This window comes from Coffea arabica, chromosome 8e, assembly GCF_036785885.1.
Source record: "Coffea arabica cultivar ET-39 chromosome 8e, Coffea Arabica ET-39 HiFi, whole genome shotgun sequence".
Classification (NCBI taxonomy): Eukaryota; Viridiplantae; Streptophyta; class Magnoliopsida; order Gentianales; family Rubiaceae; genus Coffea; species Coffea arabica.
The window spans coordinates 5,719,480-5,743,259 of record NC_092324.1 but is presented as its reverse complement, the minus strand read 5'-3'; the positions used below and the strand labels follow the sequence as shown (position 1 = coordinate 5,743,259).

Sequence of the window (23,780 nt, the reverse complement as noted above, 5' to 3'; positions counted from 1 at the left end):
AAATATTTTCTAAAAATATTTTAAAATATACTCTAAAAACTCTGCTTCAGCAAAGTTTTTCAAAAACACCCCAAAAAACAGCTAATCCAAACGTTAAGTTATGAGAAAAAAAAAGAGAAAAGGGATTGTTATGTCATTTGAAAGTTTTGAGAATTAGTGGAATGATTTTAAATATGAAAGTTATTAAATATTTGTTTAAAATATTTTTAAGGATAAAATAAATATTTTAAAAAATTTTCACAAGCTTCCTCCAACTTTTTTTTCAATTTGAGAGGAAAAATTTTACCCACTATCATCCTTCCATTTTCTTTCTTTTCTCTCTCACTAAAAAACACACAAACAAAAGAAAATCAAAAACTTTCTCTTCTTTCCCTCTCTTTTCCGTCCAAATCCTCAACTCCCAAATGAACCCAAAGTTTCCAATAATCCAATCCAGGATTAGCAAATTCTACCACTAGTATTAATAACTAGGAACATAAGTAGCCTCATCCCTCCTTCCTCCGGTGTGCCTCATCCAGCCCTCAAAGCCATCTTTTACCGGGGAAGGTCAAAACCTCTTTCTTTGTCCCCAAAACCTTTGCTTCAAACTTCAATTCTTCAAAGACTATGGAGTCCATCTCTCTTTCAACTCCGCTTTCCTCCTACCCTTCTCTCAGGCCTTTTCACAAACACTTTCCACCCTCCCTATCTTGTTCACTTCCTCACAAGCCCCTTATCTGGCCTGTGAAATCTTCTCTGAATTTCCGCCAACCCATTTCAAGAAACGTGTCGAAAGCTTCATTGGCCCACTCACTTAGCTTGAGTGTCAACGATTTGCAGACGAGCCCAGATGATAGTGAGTTGTGGACGGCTGTCGCGCCTCAGACTCCGGCCACTGCAATGAGGGGGGCTGAGGCTGATGCAATGGGGCTTTTGTTCAAGGAGAGGATAGTGTTTTTGGGGAGTAATATTGATGATCTTGTTGCTGATGCTATTATTAGCCAGCTGCTGTTGTTGGATGCTCAAGACCATACTAGAGATATTAGGCTTTTCATTAATTCACCTGGTGGCTCTCTCAGGTATTTGTTTATGAAGCTTTTTTTCTATTTTAATGTGATATCTTAGTGAAATTGATCAACTTTGGTGCCGGAAGGTTCAGAGGATTGGATTTGATTAGATTCTTGAATTGAAAATATGAATTATCTTCTTCTGGTGTGCCAGTGGAAGTGGGAGGAATGGGGGGGGGGGTTGGGTTTGTGTGTTCGTATGTTTGTGTAATTATTAAGTTGTACAATTTGATAGTTATTTTGTGAAACTGAATACTGGGCTAGTGCAAATACGGCGCTTAAACTTTGGCTACTGTTGGAAGTTTTACAAATTGGAAGTTTATCACATTTGCAGTACGCCTTTGGATATTTTAGCACACTTATATATTTGTTAGAAATTGGTAGAATAGAGTTGTTTATTTGTTAATGGGTAGAGAGATCAGAAGTCAAAAAATGGTAAATGGGAAGTTTATGCTTACCCTATATACACTAAGAAGGGAGGAGGCATGCCTCTGAAAAATCAGTATACAGCATGAAGATTTCGCTATAGGTATACTGATACTGTGATCATGCAGAATAAGTCAAAATTAAGCTCATATTTGTGGTTAATATGGGTTATGGTTCACCACGTGAGAAGTTTTAGTTTTATGAGTTGGTAGCATAAGTATGTTGCTTCTAATTTATATTGACGAGAAATGTGCTGCATCCTGCGCTTGTTTACTTCTTGTAGTAGCCTTGTGTAGAGTTGCTATGTGGGAAGTTTTCTATTTTCTAATTTAGTGGCATAAAGAATATAATCGGGAATACAAAATGAATGGAGCTTATCCTTTGGGTTGATGTGGAGAAATTACTCTGACCTCTTTGTCCCAGAATTTTTAAGGAGTTAGATATATCTGGGAAAGAGGAAAAATCCAGCAATTGAAAAAAGGATGTATGAGAAAACTAAATAAATGGTAAGTTGAAGGAACTAGCTATTGATTTGATGCTTTACTCTTTTCTATTGCTAATGAATGATAGAACACCATCCCCCTTGAGTTGATATGTAGAAACACAGTGTCATTGTCAGTAGGTGCACAAACCACCCTTGTCACAATTCATTTGGTAAAGCAACATAAGCTTGAAAAGCTAGTGAAGAAGAGTGTTTCCCTCCTTTTCTTCTCTCGAAGTTAAAATTGAGATTTACTTTTGCTGTAATTAGGTGCTGTGTAGAGGCATAATGTTGCATCTGTAGATGTATGGTACTAAGAGATAGTTTTTAGCACACCAGCACTTGGTTCATGAAGTTGGCGTTGTTGAGGATCTGGATTGTGGAGTGGGTCTGATAATTGGCACTTTGGGATGCCACCACATCCTAGCAAGCATCACAAAATTAAGACATTGGATATTGCCATATGGCCTAGGTTAAGTTGGAAAATTTTGATCTTAAGGAACTTCTTTGTGTATCCTTTTCACCAATCAATTATCTAATATGATTCTTTGTTCTGTTAATAACGTGATGTTGTGTAACCATGATTTCCATTTTAGGAGAATGCAATGGTTCCAAGTCATGTATAGCTTTTACTTAGAAGCACAAATATTTTGGCTTCTGCCATGCTTTTAGACCAAAAGGTGAACAATGTTCCTGAATAACTTACATAGATGCTACTGAAATAATTGTACACCGCGGGGTGGAAAAATTAAAGATCTATTGCTGTATCTGAATAGGTGCAGTTTTGATTTTACTCAATTAAAATACCTAATATGCATCTATTTGTGGCACAAATTCTGCTTTGACCTTATTTGACCTGGTGGCTCTCAAGATACATCTATTTCAGATTTAAACAAAGAAGTTATAGAAACCAAACTTCTGTCAGGGAATGGCTATTATCTGGTGCCTTCATCCATCTCGTTGGGAGCAACGGCTTGTGCAGGAATTTCACTTCCTGGATGCTGTTTTGATACTTTAATAAAAGAGAATGTAGAAAAATATTTTACATTGTCAAGATTAACTGTAATTCGAAGAGCTTAAAACACATGTTTCTGATAGTGACAGTGGTAACTGTAAAGTGAAGAAGAATAAATCAGAAGTTTTCTTCTAAAATGAAAGCAAAGAGAAAAAGAAAATTCCGGAGCCTCAAATCTTTGGCTTTCCCACGTTTTTGTTAGTTTGATTATCCAGAATATGTACAACTCCCAATTGGTGAACCAGGGGGTATTGACTATGGTTTGAGGATGAAAACAAGCTCAAAGACTAGTTTTTGTAAATTTAACTCAATGATGAAACAGCTTGCAGGTTCCAAGTATGATCAAGCAATGATTCAGCTTTATGCACATCTCATACATACATACATACATATGCACACACGCGCACACACATATCTTAATTAGATGTTGAGTTACATTGGTAATATTTTTAGTTGCTCACTTTTATTTCTTATCCTTGGCAGTGCTACAATGGCTATCTTTGATGTCGTGCGACTTGTGAGAGCTGACGTTTCCACAATTGCAATAGGCATTGCAGCTTCAACAGCTTCCTTAATCCTTGGTGGTGGCACCAAAGGTAAGCGCTTGGCTATGCCCAATACACGAATTATGATCCATCAACCCCTTGGAGGTGCAAGTGGGCAAGCAATAGATGTTGAAATTCAAGCCCGAGAAATCATGCATAACAAGAATAATGTCATAAAGATTGTATCTGATTTTACTGGTCGAACAATCGAACAAGTTGAAAAGGATATTGATAGGGACCGGTATCTCTCCCCCATTGAAGCGGTTGAATTTGGAATTATTGATGGAGTTATTGATAGAGACAGCATCATTCCTCTTGTACCTGTTCCTGAAAGGGTTAAAGCTTCGACATTCAATTATGAGGAGATCAGCAAAGACCCTAAAAAGTTTTTGACGCCCGACATTCCTGATGATGAAATATATTAGTTGCTCAACTTTACTGGTATGTGATAATTTAACCTTTCCCTTTTCTGTGCTTGGTTAGTGACCTAGATTTGTATTCTCGGGAAGGAAGCACTTTGGGTTGCATGTGGCGTTTTCACTTTGTGATAAACTATCAGAATTGAAGATTTTGCTTTTGGCTTTTAAAGCAGTTTAGGCTCAGAACTAAATGCCAAATTTATATTTGCTTTGACTTTAGCCATTTGACTAAATACACAAGCGAGGGATGTCAAGGATGTTTTTTGTCTACAGAAAATTCCTAAACTTTGGCTGCAAAAACAAATGTTTGATGAAATGGCAAGATAAATGCCATAGATGATTGGAAGGTTCAAACTTCAAAGCTGGAGTGATGACATCTTTTCGTGTATGGATAATGTCGTAAGAAAATTGATTGTTGTGCCAACTGGAGAAAGAAGGTGGAGAAGCTCACTGCTACGATTGCTTTTTAGATAAAACACTTTCAGAATCTCAATTTATATTGGAGGGGTTTTATTTTTATTAGCTGAAAGGGATAGTCCTATGTGGTTTAATGATTACAGAGTAGCCCCAGATGGGGGTTGGTTGTCCTTCGGTAAGCATGTTTAGTTTGTACCCTATTTGGAATAATTTTCATTTATATTAGTAACCTTTAGGTTTTAGAAATTCTCAGTATGCCTCTTTAGCTTAAGCAAGTATAATTCTGGTGAATGGTACTATGATCCATCCACGTACATTTAGAGTAACCATTTTGACATATCAAATAAGGTGCTCTTCAGTTATGCGTATAACAGTCCATACCTCTGTCATGTGAGAGGATTTTTTAGTCACATGCTCTACTTGCTAAGTGCCTAAAACAGAAAGTGGAGAAAGCAAAAGCAAAGTACAGAAGCTCTTAAAATGTCTCTGAATAATAACTGCTTGTCTGGATCACCTAAACACAGATCAATGTACAGTTTATCCCTTCCCTCTTTTGCGTTTAATAATGTTCAGTTACATTTGAATTGCCCTTTGATTTGGGTATCCCCACCTGAAGTCATGCATTTATTCTGTTAAGGCTCTTCAAAAGATAGGCGTTACAACCCTTCAATGCAGAATATCATTAGCAATAAAATTTTGGGACCAAACTAAGGCCCTATTTGATAACCCAATTCAGTACTTAAACTTAATGGATTCCAGATTTTAGCATGTTTAGACGCGTTTGATAATAAAAAAAATTGAACATCTGAATTAATTAAGTGGCACTGAATTTTCTAGGTAGAACTTGCTCCCAAAAATAAGTGATAAGCTATTCACTTATTACTTAATGCGATATACACCAAAATGTATCAGATTTAGCACTTAAAAATTCACTAATTTAATGGATTCAGATTTCAGATTTTAGTTTTTAGACTTCATTTTTGTCAAACGCACCCTAAATTTTGACCATTCTAGTTGTAAGATGTTTATTATGCTGTATATGTTCTTTTCCTGCTCTTGGCCTCCTGTTTTGTGCTTGTATAGAACCTTGGAGATCCACATAATCTTCACCCTTATCTATTATTTATACATCATTCCTAAACTTGTAAAGAAGAGAAAAGATTAATGTGATGGACCTAGATTTGGTGACTGGCTTCAATTCTTCCATTGGTTGTAAGATTACTTCTTGTCTAATAGGATGTCAGACTTATTGTACTAATGAGATCTTTCAACAATCTTTTTTCAGTTTGTCAACTGATTGTTTAGATAAAAAAGATGCTAAGATTGATAGCTAGCCTTTGTTCAGGCAAGGTATTGGTAGGAGGTGTTTGAACAACTTTTAAGAGTATGTAATCAAGGTCTTTGACATAACAAACTTGGTTGTGCTGTCATGAAGCTAAAGATAACAGGTACCAGGGCAAGCGAAAGTTGCTTCTTTGTTGGGAGGGATTCTAAGACTTCCATTTTGTGGTCTACGCATTATTTTGGAGACTCATGCCTGGATGTTTTTCCATTGACTTCTACAGGTCATGGCCAGTCCTTACCTTTGGATTGCTGAAACTGGAGACCTATCAACATTTTATTCTCCATCAATTGTAGAAATTAGCAGCTTAGAAGATGTTCTGGCTTATAGCTTGGTAATAACATGACCATCGGTGAAGGCCAGACAATCTTCGCACAGCCTCTGGGATTTCTGCTGGATTTACTCCATTGCCCAACACCTCCTTTTCAATGTTCTGTAATGAAGGTTTCCAGTCCACAGATCTTGTAGTAAAAATTTTATTCAGTAGCTGAAAGTGATATTTGCTGGGCTGCCTAACACATTAGAAGGGGAAGAACATTGCTTTAATGGCTAATTATAAAGTAAGTTTGTGCTTGATATTAAATACTTATCCAGTAACATTTTTTGTGAAGCGAATGTGATCTCGTTTTCTGTAGATGCAATGTTGGTAGATTACTTATGGAGGAGAGCAAAAGTCTAACGAAAGAAAATGTCGACTGAGCTTGTGCCATGCAAAATCAACCTAGAATGATTTTAGCAAGCGAGAGGTGTCGGGTTCGAGTCCTCCAACTTATACTTAAAAAAAAAAAGAATGTTTCAAAGAAATACAAAATCTCTTACCTTTCACGGATATAGGATACCAATAGTTCTATATAGTTCAGACGAACGTATGATACAGATGAATTTATATGTTTTGCACTTGGAAATCTGAATCAAGCCAGCCATGTTTGAATTTTTTTCTTTTGAATGTCAAAGTAATCTAACCCCTTGGGTTTGTCCAGTGGCTAGGAGAGTCCACTGTTAGAATTCTCTCCAGGTTAAAAGCAAGCTACGTGCTAAACACAGTCCAAGAGTTCACTTTCTAAACACGGTTGAAGAGTTTACTTTTGAAAATCTGAGGGTTTGGGTTGCAAACGAGTCGAATCGAGTTTTAGCTTAATTAAGCTGAATCTTGACTTAATTTTATCAAGATTGAGTTCGAATTTGATGAGTTTTCAATGTAAAGTTTGAATTCGAGTTCGACTTCAACTTCAAATTCGAGCCAGTTGCGCTCGAGCTTTAAAAAAATAAAAAATAATTATTTTATTTTTAAAAAATAAGTAAAATAGTAATTTTTTTAACGAATAATAAAATATTAAAAATATATATGTAATTTTACTATTAATATATATAATCGAACCAACTCGTGAATTAACGAGATGTGTATTTTTTATTTCGAGTTTGAACTCAACTTAGTCAGTTCGATCTTAATGTTGATCGAGTTTAAGTCAAGTTTTGATTTGAATTACTTGTAACCAGTTTGAATCATATGCAACTCTAGACTCATTGGTTGAAGGTTCAATTTCAAGAAGTTGGCAACATTGTTTTGGGGTACAAGAGTGTTGGGAAACGTCATTTTGTGACCACAGTTCTTCATTTACAGCAAAGCTTGTACAAGGAAGAGCCAATGCGATGGTCCTTAGCTATGGATTGTGAAGCCACGAGGGATGGAAAGTCCATCTGATGAAACAGCCACTCAAATGCTCCTCGGCTGTTCGTTACTTGGGGAAATCGCACATCCATACGACAATTTGTCCAAGTTATCTGTGGATTAATTTCAACAATTCACTTCAAGTCCAGTTGTCCCAGTCTGTCTACCACATTATCCAGATTGCAGCTTGTATCTACCATTTTGCAATGACACAAGTATACCATAGCAAATGATCAAATTAGGATTCTACGGATGATTATAGACATTTTTATTGAGACCTTAAACTTTGAATGATTATAGACATTGTAATTGAGACCTTAAATTGTAGTTATCATTCTCACTAATAATTATAGTCATTTCAAAAATATCTTAAATTTAGATTACTTTTTTGTAAAAGTTTTTCAAATACTATAAAAATTTTTAAAAAGTACTTTCAAAGGTATTCTGAAAAGTAATTTAAATTTTTTTAATGTTTAAAAAATATCCCAAAATATATTTTAAAAACTCTACTACTCTTAAATATTTTAAAGTATTTTCTAAAAATATTTCAAAATATACTCTAAAAATTCTGCTATAGTAGAATTTTTTAAAAATACCCTAAAAAATAGCTAATCTAAAAAAAGGCTCAAGTATGTTCCTTGCGAAGCTTGCACAACAGAGCAACAGTTCCCACTATTTTTAACCTGAAGGACTTAATCCACATTATCCAGACCATTACTAGGCAAAATCTGAGTTAACTTTAAACTTCAGGGACCCAAATGGTAAGAACACCAAAACCAAGCTTTCATACATAAACCCTCCAAAACCCTCCCAAAAACCCACACTTGAAATGCAAAGCAGCAAACAGAAACCCATCGAATAAATGGCAAAAAGCTTCCACTTTGCTATCAGAAACTGCAAATTCCATGGTATTCTTATCCAAGGTACTATCCTTTTCACCTAAATCCATTTCAAGATTCATCTTTGCACACTCATTCTCAAATTCCTCATTGCCAAAATCACTAATTTCTCGGATTGCAACTGCATTTCACCAAGAAAACCCTAAATTAATTGACCCTGTAGTGTCATCCAAAATACAGTCTTGCCACCTTGAATCAGTTATTCATGAGTTTCGGTCAAAACCCACTTCAGCAATTAGATTTTTTAAGTGGTCTGAGAATTTTCTTGGGCTTAATCACACACGTAAGTGTCATTCTATGCTCTGTCATTTATTGCTGAGTAAGCGTATGTTCGATGATGCTAGATGGGTTTTTGCTAAAATGGCTGAAAAGTTTGGGGAATTTGATTGTTTGGCTGTTTTCGATGAAGGGTTTAAGGTTTATGGTGCTGATAGAAGTACTGTTTATAGCTTCTTGGTTGATGGTTATTGCAGAATTGGGAGGATCAGTCTGTCTGTTGAGTTGTTTTTTCGATTGTGTAAAATGGGGGTTTCAGTTTCACATTATGCATTGTTGAAAATGTTGAGTTCTTTGATTGATTTGAGGCGTTTGGATCTTATTCTAGATGTGTACAAAGAAATGGAAAACAGGTCCAAGGGAGAGCCAAAGAGGTGCTTTGATATGTATGGCTTTGTGATGAATGGTTTTTTCAAGAATGGAGAGGCTAGCATTGGTTTAGAGTTTCACCGGAAAATGATTGAGAGAGGTTCTAAACCTGATATTGTATATTGTAACAAGGTTTTGAAGAGTATTTGTTGTGGTTATAGTTCTATTGAAGTTGCTAACAAGTTGCTTTTGTTATTACTAGATGTAGGTCCAAGACCCAATGTGGTGACGTTTACCACATTAATTAATGGGTATTGTAAAGAGCAAAGATTGGAAGAGGCATTTAAGCTTTATGTTTTGATGATAGGGAGGGGTATAGAACCTGACCTAATTGTGTATAGTATTTTGATTGATGGACTATTCAAGGTAGGGAAATTCGAAGAGGGACATCAGCTTCTCTCTACTGCATTGGGAAAAGGAGTTAAATTGGATGTGGTAATTTTTAGTTCCATTATTGATGCTTGTGTTCGAGATGGAGATGTAGAAAGGGGGATTTTAGTGTTCAAAAAAATGTTAAAGGAAGGGATCTGCCCCACCCTGGTTACCTATGGCATACTTGTAAATGGCATGTGTCAAATTGGACACTTGCACGAGGCTTTTAGTGTTTTAGGTCAGATGCTAACAAATAGTGTTGAGCCATCTCTTCTAGTTTATAGTAGTCTATTGGATGGCCTCTGCAAGGCTGGGAATTTGAAAGGTGGTATTAACTTGTATAGACATATATTAAGGAGCGGCCTTCTTCCTGATGTCAGAGTTTATAGTGTGCTAGTGAATGGTCTTAGCAAACAAGGACTGTTGGATGATGCTACAAGATTATTCTACCAAGCAGTAAAGACTGGTTTAACTCCCAACATATATTTGTTTAACACCTTACTTGATGGTTGGTGTAGACTGAATCAAGTAAAGAAGGTGGCTAACCTATATAGCCAAATGGATTCTTATGGTGTAACCCCTGATATTGTGACTCATACGACACTTAGCAAAAGTATCTCTCAACGAGGAAAAGTGCATCTGATGTTACTCTTTCTTTTCAAGATGCTGAAAATGGGTTTCTCTCCAGATGTAGTGTCATATTGTACTTTAATTGATGGACTTTGCAAGCATAACAATCTGACTGCTGGCTTACAGGTTTTCTCCCTGATGGTCAAAAATGGAGTAAATCCAGATATAGCCATCTACAATGTTCTTATTCATGCATTTTTCAATGAAGGCAGGTTGAGAAATGCACTGGAGCTCTTCAGGCAGGTTTCTTGTTGTGGGCCAGAACCAGACATTGTAACATATAACACTGTAATTTATGGGTACTGCTCAATGAAAATGTTGGATGAGGCCATTCAACTTTTTGAAGAGCTGAAACTCAGACAAATTAGATTCAACTCAATTACCCTTACTATTCTAATTCATGCATTTTGTAAAGAAGGAAGATTGGATAATGCCATGTCATTATTCTCTGCCATGCTGGAAACAGGTCCTGCACCTAATGTGGTTACTTACAGTTCTTTGCTAGATGGCCTTTTTAAATCTTTTCGCATGGAAGATGCTTTCAAGTTATATGGAAAAATGCTTGGGAGCAATGTCTCTCCAAATATTCTGAGTTATAGCATCCTAATTGATGGTCTTTGTAGAAGAGGACTTGTGCAAGAAGCATCTAAAACCTTTTCTTCTGCTCTTAGCAATGGTTTAGTGCCTGATGTAGTAGCATATGGGATTTTGATTCGTGGTTACTGCAAAGTTGGTAGGTTAGTGGAAGCCCTATGCTTGTCTAACCGCATGCTTGGTGATGGGATTGAGCCAGATAGTGTCATAAACATGACACTCAAAGAATTTCAGCTTGAAAATCTTCTCGGAAGAAGTACATGTGTTCCACTTCAGGAGTTAAACAGGAGTTATCGTCTTACTGGAATGTTGTAAAAAGTCTATTTTTTTGTCACTTGTGATGGTAAATTGTAAATGTATGTTTATGTTGCTATGTATGATATGTACTGAATACCCGTCACGTGTACAGATTTTGTGGTTGTAGTATGGTACAGCATTACAGAAAGGTTTACTTTTGGATAATTTTGGTTAATTTGCCACAGACATTGGCTACATCATATCTGATAAATTTACACCAATTAGTATGTTGCACTATATACTTGCTTATGGCAATATGGCTGTAGCTAGATCAACTTTGACTCTTTTAGTAGTTCCTAAATGGAGTTTCTAGTCCTATATATTGCCCTTAGGGTTGTTATTTGCATTGGGCAATGTTGGTGTATACATTTTTTTCACCTGCATTTCTTTTTAAAAAAGGACAAAACCTGCATTTTGTTTAGCTTTCCCTCTTTCATTTTTGAAGTCATAAGTACGGATTGTAACATTGTGGATTACAGATGAGGTAACTTTTAAATACAGTATCAATCTTTTGAATTTTCTTTATGGATAGTATATGCAGGTACATAGTTATGCTATTGATATTCTTTTTACTCTGTAATTATTATTTGATGCAATTTAGCAGGGGACGCGGAACAACATTTCTTTCGCATCCTGGTACAATCAAATTAATATTGTCTGCATCAAATTTCTTCCTGAGATTTTGCGAGTCTGATTTCATGTCTCCATCTAGTTTCCTTATCAACTTCAGCAGTTCTCAAATAAAAATGATTTCTGAATAATGAGGAAATACATTTAATCGCAGAGTAATCTGTGTTTCTGTTATATCTGACAATCAAGGAGAGCCTTTCATTGTTCTATCCTCTTGATTCTCAATTATTTGCTAGACTGAGATTGCTGGTCATCTGAGATAATTTAAATGGTGGGATGGACCTACTCCTGTTTAACGTCTACAGGGGCTTACATTCACTCTCCTGTTTTTTTTTTTTGTTGTTGTTGGGGGGGGGGGGGGGGGGGGGGGGGGGGGGGGTTTGTTTTGGATGTGCAAGAGCAGACCCCTTATTAAACAATTACACCACAAAAAACAAGAGAAGCATTACTTTTTGTCATTGGGCTGAGGAATCTTCTTTCTTCTTTTATATTTCTTGTTGTCGTAAGCAATAACCTTTTGGTTTCTTTGATTTGTTAGGCAGTGCCTTTCAACTGATCAGTACATGATTCTGATTTGAACCTTTTCTATGGTCGAAATCTTTAAATATGCATTCTTTTCAATTCTATCTTCTTGATTCATCATGCTGACAATTACAGCATTGGACTTTCTCAGTCATCTGGGAAAGAGTTAAACGAACACTTTTTGCCTTCTTCTTTTTTTTTTTTTTTTATTAGCAAGTGCTGGACTTTGTTACCTTGAAAATATTGAAAAAATGCAAGTGATATCAGATATGTCTGACCGGATTTACTTCAATCAAGAATCCTATGGGTTTCTGTAGAAATTGCAGTCGGAAACTTAGTGGCCACTGATATTTATTTGTGTATGAACTTAAAAGAAAATTTTTTAGAAGCCATCAGAGGTACTGGATAGAACTGCAATTTTACATGAAAGCAGCAGCAGCCCCCTTCATATTTTTGCAGAAAGATGCTACCAATTGATTAAGTTTGACCTTTTCGTGTTGCTAGCTTGAATTTAATGATACTCAGCACCTTTTCTGCTAATTTCAGTTGCCTTTCATTGAATTTTATAGGGAAGTTCAGAGCTGCAAGAAAGCAAGTTCATTGAATTTTACAGACTTATTTTCTTAATCCTCATATTTCCTCACTGAATCTCCTCTTTTTTCGATCCTAAGAAGATTATACAAGTTCAGCAAGTGTGAATTAGAATACTTGAAACTGACCAATCATTGAAACTTTTTATTTCTTCTGAGAGTAGTAGCTACCCAGTCAACACGCCTGCTACAGAAATGTTAGAAGCTGTCATCATCCGAATACTAAAACAATTTCATCAAGAATTGTTGGTTTCTTTTACACAGACAAAGAAACAAATTATATTTTAAGTCAGATTAAGCTTCTTCTTTCAAATCTTGTGGTGAGTCCAATTCCAACTTGCATCATTGATGATGAAAGTATGTGTGGAAAGCAGGCATTTTTGGCTGTCATACTCATACTAGTGGAGCTTCTGCACTTTCAGTTGAGAATTGTTCTACTATTTTTGGCCAATATACTTGAAACTTAGCCGGCATCCCAATTCAGAAAGGCAGTCAGTATATGTGAGGTGCAAAATCAGCAAAAATTTAATTGCTTTTTGCCGGTTGAGGATAATATTTAATCTAGTAACATATATTATTCTTAATTTTTTTTACTCTAAAACTAATTTTTCTCGAGTATTGTATGCCAAAGTCAAAAGGAATTTGACAACAGTATTTGGATTTTTTACTAACACAGAGCCTGCTTTTTTTTTTTTGGTGTGTGTATGTAAACAAGTGTATCTTGAAGGCTTAATGCAAGGCCTGTTGTGATTTTACTTGATGCCTACTTGGTGAATATGAATGGAGTCAATAACACAGTGCTTATGTTAAAAGACTACAATGATTCCATTTATTTTATATATATATATACACACACATATATATATATATAGCACTATGCCATGTTCATTTTGTCCAACAATATGTTGTATGCTTCAATTGATATTTGACCTTTTGGATACAATATTGATATTTTGGACAACTTATTAAAATTTTGGCATTTGCAACTTAAATTTTCCTGTTCTTGTAGTATCCTCTAGTTTAGCATCACTTAGTATCCTATTATATGTATCATTATGTCTATCAGATCATAATTTTTTGTTATATACAAAGTTTGGTATTCTACTGGTATTTTCTAGGTAATATTCTGAAAACCATGAACTAGGATTTTAACATAAATTGTTATCCTATATGCGTATTGGTGTTTTTTTTTATCAAATTATTATTTTTTGCTATATCGATAAAAAGACGGGTGTTACTATAAGTGAAAAGAGATAACCTTAAAAAAAAAGAGATGTAGAAAAATTTAAAGAAAAATATAGTTTCATCGTGGCTCCTTTCTTTTCTTTTTCTTTTCCACGTTGATATATTCTTTGTGGGATGATGTTAACATCTACTGCATGATGTTTGTGGTGGATTAGGTGCATAGGACTGAGGAACTATGGCCAAAAGGTCTTGATAGCACATATATATTATCATATTTGTATTCTTGCTTGTTTGTTCCTTCCTTTCTTTCTATCTTTCTAATTGGTGGAAAAGATGAACAGGCCATACCTTGAATACAAAAAACTCATACATCATTAGATCTTTTTCATGCTAAAATTTGGAAACCCATACATCATTAGATCTTCTTCCTGCTCTGTTTGAATTAGCTATTTTTTGGGGTATTTTTAAAATATTTTACTGTAGCAATGTAGTTGAAAAACTTTTTTACTGTAGATGAGGTTATTTTTTGTATTTTTGGTGTTTTTTAAGGTTTTTTTTTTTTTTTTATGTTTTTGGTGTTTTTGAATTTGTTTTTAATGTTTTTGAGGTTGCTTTTTTTTTTTTGTGTTTTTGGTATTTTTGAAATTATTTTTGATGTTTTTGATATTATTTTTGTTTGTGTATTACTGTAACATTATAGTTGAAAAACTTATTTTTCAAAAAATGACCAATCCAAACTATTTTCCATTCTAGTTTTCTTAGTGATTTAGAGATAAAACAAAGTTGGGCGGTTCTCATGGACAAACCAACATTATTGGCGCAACGGATCTTCTGTCCCACACCCTGTGTCATTCTTTGTCCCACTTTTTATTATATTGCTATTTCTCCTTCATAAACATCATGTTTTAATTCTTTTTTGTTTCCTTAAGATCCAATAACTATTAATTAAGTAACTCATATTTCACTAGCACAATCAAGCGTTTGGATTGCTATTTTCCATTCTAGTTTTCCACTTGATCCAAACTATTTTCCATTCTAGTTTTACACTTCTTTTTTGTTTCCATGCGACACTCGATCGGTTCTTTTTTTATTTTTTTTTAATTTATTGCATCCATCACTACTAACAAGCATAGAAGGAAGGTGAAAGTCAGAACCAATGACGTAATTTTGATTTATTTGTTGCTAAGGGGGTAATTTACATAGTGTGAGTTCATTAAAAAGGAAAGAAAAGGAAAGAAGGAAGAAAAAGAAAGAAAAATAGAAATGCAAAAAGGCAAAATATTATGCTGCGTAAGTAACATAATAAGTTTAATGATTTATTTGTCTATTACCTCCAAAAAGGGGTTAAGTGCAGATAAAAAAAATCTAAACGGGTAAAATCGAAACTGGACTATAAAAACGGGGTCGTTAACTGCAAAAGCTTTTCCTGTCACTAATCTTGTACTGAAGGACGGTTGATTGCGTGATGTTACTGTCGATTGAAAACGCCATTCTAACGGCTTCCTTGTGTTTAAACGGAGCATGCAGAGGTAGAGCTGGTCAGATGCATCTGAAATCTAGTGATTTTCTTCTATTCAATAATGTTTAAGTTCATAATTTGCAGATTTTCTTGTTTTAATCCAATTTGATCCAAGCCCACATCAGCCACAAAGAAATAGTACGTGTACAGAAAATTTTTCTGAATGAATTATTGTTGAACAAATGTTTGAGTACTTGCTTTTGGATGTATATAACTTAACTTCGTGCCTAATAGACAATCTTGAAAAAAAAAAAAATGGACATGTAATAAGGAGAAATTTTAGTATTTGTTTCTCAGGCTAATAAGGGTTGAAATTGAAATATGGAGAAAAAAAAAAGGTGGAGTTGAGATTTAACTTTTAGTGATTCATGAGAGTTTTTTTTTTTTTTTTAAGTGATTCGTGAGAGTTGATAAGGGAAAAAAACAACTATGGGAATCGGAAGTTTGAATTTTGGAAAGGAATAGCCCGCAAAATGGTCAACTTAGTGTGAATGGTGAACCTTAGATCAGATGCTCTGAGCAGGGTAGAATGGATATTTGAAAGTGAAGATTTTCGCCGAGTTTAACAAGCAGAAGTGAAGATTGTTACAGCATTAAGGTATCCCTATTACTTTTCACACAAGGAGAAGACAAATATGTGTAAATGGAATCTTGATCAGAATGATGCCTAGTCATTTTATGATTTTTTATCAGTTTACTGAGCCCATTATGTATTTGCCGATTTTCTCACATATATTAGTCTGTCAATTTAACTGAAGAAGAGGAGCCAATTGAAAGTGACATTAATATAATTTAATGGTGATGATCTATTCTTGTCAAGTCATAAGTATTAGTCTTGAAGCTTTTTATGTCAATTATGTTAGAGTAGTTAGGCTTTTAGTTCTTAGCTTCTTGCATTCCTTAGGCTTGGTAACAGGCCTCACTGTGACCTATAAAGTAGACTGCAAATTGAGACTTGCAAATGATTTTGGTTCTTTCTTGTTAATTTATTTACATAATTGATTTCTCTTGCAATTGAGTTTGAATCATTCTCTCGGGATACCGTGTTCCAAAACTCAGTTTTAGTCAATTAGACAATTGAGCCTTGTGATTGTTGTTCACTGACATCATAATAAAGGTGTTTCTCTGATCACTGATTGAAGTGGTGGAGTTATACAAATTTTTGATAGAGAGTTACTTCCCTAGAAAGGATTTTCTGCTTTGCTTTTTCTTCCACTTCTTTCCCATAGAAGGAGATTTAAGTTACTGGTAGGTGAAAGAGGGAGATAGTGAAAGCTTGATAGATAGATGAGACCAGGCCTTAGTGATTAGGAGCTAAAGAATTTGGTTCATTCTCTGGATATATAAAGGAGTGAAGTAGGAAAATAGTCGATGGAGATGGAGGGAAGAGCATACTCAGAGTTATACAGAAACACAAGTGAAGAACTGTTTATTAAAACCATGATGGAGAGCTCACTAGGGATGCCAATTCCAACCATGGAGATGTTGGGCTTTAAGAATCTATCTCAGAACTTCAGAGCAGATAGCGAGGAACTCTTTAAGAGTTGGCTCACAAATGGAGAGGCAAGAATTACATAATCTTTTTTGCAAATTTTGCATATCATACGTGATAGAGTTCTGAAATATGTTAGGGTCTCAATTTTGATTTAGAGTTTTTGGGTATTTATATGAATGAAGATACAGATATATTGGTTTAATGTTGTTTGCTTCAATCTCGTGCTCAAGTATCCTTTATTCCCAGTACTTTTAGTCTCTGAACATTTTGGTCTCTCATCGTTTTATATGCGACTATGAGTAGAGTGTCTGCATATGCAAAAGGCATGGAGAAGCATCAAGTGTTTGGATGATGATTTCTAGTCTTAATCCAACTTTAGTACTACCATCATAACAGTTTGGTCAAGTTGGCTAGAGGTATGGTACTTCAATGGTATGTTTGACTTATAGTAGTTCTAAAGGAAAAAGAGGAAAGGTCTTGAGTCTCAAACTAAAATTGCCAACTTGTACTAGCTGTGCGATTCAGCTGTAACATGTTATCCAGGGAACTATAAGCGTCAGGCTTGTCTTTGTCAAGACATCATTGTGATGTTGCATTATTATCTTAGAATTGAAAATGAATACTAATACCTGGTATGTAGGGTTTGTTTGGGAAAGATAAGTACCATGATAAGCAACAGAAGCTATTTAATTTAAAACCATGAGACTACTTGACAAATTTTTTCAATCACAGTATGTTGATGTAGCTCTTTATTACGTTTGATCATTAAATAAATCTTATAACTGTAACCAACAGATGAACATGTAGAGACTGAAATTTCAGCTTATGTTTGACAAGCATGTGTTTGAAATATACATTTATTCTTTGATTCCCTATTCTACTTACCAAGAAAAAGGCTGTAATTGATGACTCTGCTTCACTTAAGTCTCTTGAGAAAGATTCAGATGTTTACCCCTATGGCACCAAAATTTGTGTTTATCCTATTTGCTTCAAGGCGTTGCATGTTATTTTGAACTTTTGCAGGTTCTGTGAGTTTCTATCCTAATTGATATTCATTTTCTTGCAGAACAATGGCTGCAGTCCTGCTGGCATTGCACATCGTACTCGAAAGGCATCAAGGAGGTTAGTCTAACGAATTGTTAAAACTCATATAAGAAGATTGACACAAATACTTCTCTTATTATGGTGTTGTAGTGGAGTCTGATTCTGCTTTTCCAGTTCTAGCTGATTCGTATAAGTGAAGGATAGATAGTAGGATCCATTTAAATGAACATCTAAAACTGCATAACTTGTTTCATGAATCACAGCAATGACTTTTCGTGTTTGAAACGGGGAAAAGTTAGAAGATAAACAACTAGCTGTTTGTCTTTCTACTTTGGAAACATGTCATCACCTTGGAATTGGATATTCATGTTTTTAGTAAGAAGTGAGCATCTGTACAGTCATCTAAAGATCCATAGAATTAATCGATGTAGAATACTTTTTTACACCAATTATGTGACATTTAAAATGCTTGAACTTGAGCATTTGTTGGAACTTTTTGGCTTTTCTGGATAAATGGGGTTTATTGCTGGGACTGCTACTTGCATGTCTTATATCCTGCTTAGCAGAATACCAATGCAGTTTGCTTTTTCATAAAATGATAGGAACATCGATTAAGTATCCTGAAAGTTGTACACTTGCTTTCATCTTCCCTTGTATAATTTTAATTACATGGATACAAAATGCTTATGCAATAATTTAGGATCTCTGCTGAAGCATCCAATTTGTCAAACCAACATGAAGGAGTGTTTCCAAAAAAAAGAAGCGATGAGATCTTGTTCCCACAGAATACTTTCAATGCAGGCGAAAATTTGAATGAACTCAACCAACATCCAGTCAGGTACTGTAGTCATGTGTACTGTTATATCTTTGATTCATCTGACAGCATCTTTAACTTCATTTTTTCCTTTGACATGCATATTACTTAAAAAAGTATGATCTCTTCCACTTTTCCTGCTTAAATTTTTAAATCCTGGAAAGAATTGAACTTTATTGCATTGCTGTCAGTTTCATTAGCATACATCTACTTTCAAATAAAAACTTTTTCGTGCCCTCTTCATCAATCCAATATGAGATGGCATCCTTCTTGATTAACATTCACAATTCTTCACTGGCTAACGAGGTGTTTAATCATTTAACCTTCTGTTCCAAAATGATTATTCAGATATTTGCCTTCTTATTTTGTCAAATCTCCTCTGCTGGTACAGTAGTCCAGGGTCTGACTTCTGCATAAACTTTTTCAGGAATGCAGTTGAAAAAGAAGTGCAAGCGAGCGATTTGTTTCTGGCTAAGGTTTGAGTCTATGAATAAACTGCAGAAGCACAAAATCCAATTATAATTTCTGAAACAATCTTATGCGTTACACATCACATGCAGGCTTGGTTTCATAGTTGCCAACCTATGACGAGAAGTCGTTCCTCAGAATTGAGGTAACATGTTTATGCTTCATCATTAGTTTAAGTACATTCTGTTTAGTTTTCTGAGGGGATGAAGTACCACAGCCTAGTTGGAAAGCCGCACTATAACTGGTATCAATCCCCACTCTAACCAGATTCATAGTTAATAATTTCCAAGCAAACAGGAGAACTAGATGGCTGTTGCTTCTGGTGCTTTACTGTAACTTGCCACGTCTTAACTCATTACAGGACATTGGGAGTCAATAAGTTTAATGTTGTGTTCCTGCAAGTTATTAAACAAGCATGCATGGATGACTTGTATTATTTCTGCAGAGATTGTTGTTTTCTAGAGTTATGAACTAATAATGTTCAAGATAGTGTACCTAGAATTATATTTTAGATCATATTGAGTAAAACTTGTCGTTTTCTCTTTTGGAGTAGGAAGAGGTATGCTGCCCTGCAAACTTCACAGACATCAGTTGCTATGGAGACCATGTCTAATATATCAGAGAATGGCATTAACAACTTCAAACAATACTATACAAATCCAAATGGATTCAACAACGTGTCAATGGGTGAGATGCCGAATCAAGTGAATACATTTATGTCTCCATCCAACTCATCTTCCTCTAATTTCAACACTCCACAAGGGGGGAATGTAGACAACATTTCTTCTGTTGTGACCATGCTCAAGGGTACACTGGAGCGTAAGAAACTTGGTAACTCGGTTGAGAAAGAAGCTGTTGATGACAGTTCTTTTGGATGTTATGGTTCTGAAGAAGTCTTAGGTAACACAGTCCTGAATCAAGAAAGAAATCAGGCACATGAGATGCAAGGAACTTTCCATGACTTATCTGTAGTTCAAATTACAGAGGCTGGAATTATGCAAACAGTTGAAGGGTCTTTTGGTTTTGGCCTCGAAGGCATGATTCCTCACACAAATGTTATTCAGATGAGTACAGTATCTCGAGAACCTTCCCAAAGTGAATCCTCTGCTGCTGCACCTGTAGTTTCAACCGGTTTTGAAGTATGTGATGGACCTAGTACCTCAGGTCAAGCTCCTACTGTCTGTGAGAGCTCTAGGAAGCATGTGGATTATGCAAGGAGTTCAGAATATGGTTCTAGAATTAAAGGTATGACAGAACTATTTCCAACTAAAGTCACAGTTTAATTGGCATGATTCAGTTAAGCAACTAAATGTGAAGCTCTTGAATGGTTTATCATTTGTCAGCTATGTAAAAGTGACTCTGCATTTCTTGTTATGATGAGCTTATGCAAAGGTTTTCGTCAGATGCTGTTCTTATAGTTTTGTTATTGAGTGTTCCATTTCACTAAGATTAGATTTCAATTTCATCATGACAAAACTCATAATTTCCCTAAAGCTAAGAAAAAAATGATTAATGTATTCATTGTGCTCTTGGTTGACAGATGTCAGAGAGCGTATGTACAATAACTTGAAAGATGATAAAAAGGTATTTTAAAACTATGTAATTCAGTGAACTTTCAAAAGTAAACTAGGTAAGGTACAACTTTCTAATCAAATACTGTAATTTGTGTGTGCATTATTACCAGAAAGAAGGCTTAGTTCGATATGGATCTGTAACATCAGCTGGTTCAGGTAATTGAGCTTATCTTGTACTTATGAAGCATCCTTGGCATTTAGGTGCCTTGTTAAGTTGTCTATGATCACTTGGAAAAAGAGAAAGGGATTTTATCATATGCATGTTGCTGAGGTGAGGGTTATAATGGCCATTGGAAGGTAGTGGTTAGTTGGTTTTTTCAGCAGAACACAATAGAACCTTATTCATATTTTCTACAAATAAGCATCAATCTAAATTCTAGCTCATTTAATTGGCAATAGATTAAAGTGCATGAATCAGTGATAAAGGGCATTAAAGCATAATTCTTTAGAGCCAGTTTTTGAATGTGCTTTGGTTCACTGCATAGATGCTCTCATGTACCCAATTCAGGTCCATACTAGTGAATTTAAGAGGCATATGGTAGGGTAGAGGGACTCTTGCCAACACATCCTATAGTGGGATATTATGTCAAAAGGCAGAGACCGTATGGTGGCAATGGTGTTTCAGTGATTGAATTCTTGCAAGACCCTCCTAATTTTTGACAGCCATATGATTAAGAAAGCTGGGTGCTTATAATAGGATTATACCATTGTTCTTTTAAGTAGAAGAGAAGTCTTGCTGTGCTGGATATGCCAAAGCTTGAAATGAAACAGAAACAAGTGCATTTCGTGTTTTCTTTTCCCTGCTCGTCCTCCATTGATCAGTCTTTCTGTGATCTTGGTTTTCTATTTGGAGGTTAAGGATTATTGGTGGAAATTTTGTTGCAGTTTGCTGTTGTGAGAAAGGTGTGCCTAGATGTTCTACTGATGTTCCTCAACTTCGTCCTTCCTTGTATAAACGCCTTTCAGAATAATGATGTAATAATGAAGTGATCTTGCAAATTAAGCTAAGGAAGTGATATGAACTTGGGGAATATTCAGTTCAACTAGTAGGATGAAATATGCTTCCTGTTGTTAATTGACTGTTTTCATCTTTGCTTTTCCTTTTTTTTTTTTTGTGGTTTTTGACTTCTATGGGTGGGCCCGACTTTGATTGGCCAAAAAGGATCTTCATTCAAACTCCATCATTTGATGTTGCTACAAGTTCTAATTTCTGTACAAACACTAGCTCTTTTATAAATGAAAAATGATTGAATGTCTAATTGTGTGCTGTAAAAAGTGTGCAATGATTTCAGCACTTCTGATCAGAATGTGTTTTACAGTGGAACAAGGAGATCCCACTAAGAAGCGCAGGGTGGAGAGGTCTCGAAAGTATGTATCTGCCTTTGATGTTCTCCAGCATGTTCTTATCTGCTGTCAAGGCAGTTTAATAGATAGATAAACTTCTTTCTAAGAAATCTCCTATGCGTGATGTAGAATGGCAGAAGCGAAGGAAAGAAATTTGACACCTGCAGTTCCTTCTGATATGCAATCCATTTTGAAGAGATGTGAAAACCTTGAGAAGGAAGTGCGCTCACTGAAACTCAACTTGTCTTTCATGAACAGGTAATTGTCATCTCCTTGTCCTTGATATGTTAAACTAGACTTGCCGGATTGCAGGTTGTTTACTGATTATAAAGAAACTTTCCACTATTCTTGATTATATCACCCTACGTGCTTACCCTTTTATTATTATTATTATTATTATCATCCTTTTTTTTGGGGACATAGGGATATGGAAGTAGATTAAACCCCAGCCTCAACTTTGCTAGAGGCAGAATCTTCTTGTCTGCCTTTGAAAACTCACAATTTGTGCACATCATTTATCTAAAGTCACATATAATATCAAGAAGAATGAGGATTATTGGTTGCAAAAGATAAAGCACAGCATGAGCAAAATATTGTTCGACTGGAAGTCTTCTCTTTACCTTTTTGGTGTATGTTTGCTAGAGCAAACAGGTGTTCTCATAACAGTTCTGCATCTAACAGTCCACTGATCCCTAATAGGCCTCAGCTAAATATATCTTCTGTCAGGAAGGCTGCTCTCGTGCGTAGTACCACTTTGGACTATCTGGTGTCTGATGTATTTCAAGCAGTCTATCTCACAAACCACAAGTTTGCTGCAGCTCTAGGAATGTAGGATTGTTTTAGAACAGCATGTACAGCAGTCTATCAGTTCTAAACACAATCTGCTCAAACTTGTGCTTAGTTGCGTTGTTTCCATTTCATTTGTTCTTGCAGTCCTGATATCAGATCAACTTATCTTTTCGAGATAGTCCAGAAACCAAATTCTCAAGATTTAACAAAGTAATCTGGTAATTTTCAGGAAGGACTCTGAGCAAACCAAGCAGATAGAAGAGCTTCAGAAGCAGAATGAGGATTTGGCAAAAGAAAAAGAGCGGCTTCTTGAAGAAATTGAGCGTATCATTTCTGAAACAGCCAAGATGTAACACTTTCTTTAGTCTCGTGCCCCCCAATCAACCTTAAACATTGTTGAAGATTTATCTTCATCTTGAACCCTTTTTGAGCAAATGCACCTTATCAATATTTACTAGGAAAAGCATTCTCCAGATTTGTTATACTCAGTCCTTGTGTCATGGAACATGCCAAGTTCACTTAGCTAGTCCCAAATGGCAGTTTTTTGCAAGTTCACTTAGCTCAGCGTACATAGAAATTTTGGATAGTTTCTATATCAAAGAGCTAAGATGCATTGTAAACTGTTACCTGCTCAAGGGACACTTATGAGCCTGTTCTCTAGAATGCAATTTGTCTTCCTTTCAAGTCAGAAGATTGAAAAGACAAAACGAGGTGAAACTTGTAGACTTTTCTTGTTCGTAGTTGAATTTTTCTAATAGAGAAAAAGAAAGAAAGACAGCAAAAGATAAATCTTTTGTGCTATTATCATTCTTGATACTACTTGATCACTCTAATACTTTCTCCTCTTTGAAACAAGGTCAAAATAATGTAGGACTGACAATTAAAACTTTATGAGCAAATAACGTCATATTGTTTTGAAGTTGCCATGTAACTGAGATCTCATGTCATTTTATTTGTTATTGTAGTTTTACCTTCAAATAAGTAAGAAATTTATACATATAACCACTGC

General features: G+C 35.4%; 3 protein-coding genes across 11 annotated transcripts; all 3 read left to right on the top strand.

The window, feature by feature from the left end:
- Positions 1-378: 378 nt before the first annotated feature.
- On the top strand, positions 379-6,274 carry LOC113705063 (ATP-dependent Clp protease proteolytic subunit 4, chloroplastic). 2 transcript variants are annotated; one of them, XM_027226938.2, is made up of 3 exons: positions 379-1,058; positions 3,452-3,954; positions 4,206-5,990. In XM_027226938.2, the coding sequence occupies exons 1-2, from the start codon at positions 607-609 to the stop codon at positions 3,936-3,938; spliced, it is 939 nt and encodes a 312-aa protein (XP_027082739.1). In that variant the 5' UTR covers positions 379-606; the 3' UTR covers positions 3,939-3,954; positions 4,206-5,990. The 2 variants fall into 2 exon arrangements, with proteins under 2 accessions (XP_027082739.1, XP_027082738.1); XM_027226937.2 differs by having other exon boundaries at positions 383-1,058; positions 5,915-6,274.
- Positions 6,275-8,183: 1,909 nt separating this feature from the next.
- On the top strand, positions 8,184-11,018 carry LOC113703502 (uncharacterized). Its single transcript, XM_027224882.2, has 2 exons — positions 8,184-8,283; positions 8,864-11,018. The coding sequence occupies exons 1-2, from the start codon at positions 8,223-8,225 to the stop codon at positions 10,813-10,815; spliced, it is 2,013 nt and encodes a 670-aa protein (XP_027080683.1). The 5' UTR covers positions 8,184-8,222; the 3' UTR covers positions 10,816-11,018.
- A 4,056-nt stretch (positions 11,019-15,074) lies between these two features.
- On the top strand, positions 15,075-23,455 carry LOC113702902 (protein CYCLOPS). 8 transcript variants are annotated; one of them, XM_072061651.1, is made up of 13 exons: positions 15,077-15,253; positions 15,328-15,381; positions 15,638-16,806; positions 17,805-17,860; positions 18,483-18,620; positions 19,024-19,072; positions 19,157-19,209; positions 19,615-20,309; positions 20,605-20,648; positions 20,749-20,794; positions 21,958-22,006; positions 22,112-22,240; positions 23,001-23,455. In XM_072061651.1, exons 3-13 carry the CDS (start codon positions 16,615-16,617, stop codon positions 23,122-23,124), a joined length of 1,575 nt encoding a protein of 524 aa, XP_071917752.1. In that variant the 5' UTR covers positions 15,077-15,253; positions 15,328-15,381; positions 15,638-16,614; the 3' UTR covers positions 23,125-23,455. The 8 variants fall into 8 exon arrangements, with proteins under 8 accessions (XP_027079874.1, XP_027079877.1, XP_071917752.1 ...); XM_027224069.2 differs by lacking the exon at positions 15,328-15,381; XM_072061650.1 differs by lacking the exon at positions 15,328-15,381 and having other exon boundaries at positions 15,077-15,283.
- The last annotated feature ends 325 nt before the right edge of the window (positions 23,456-23,780 follow it).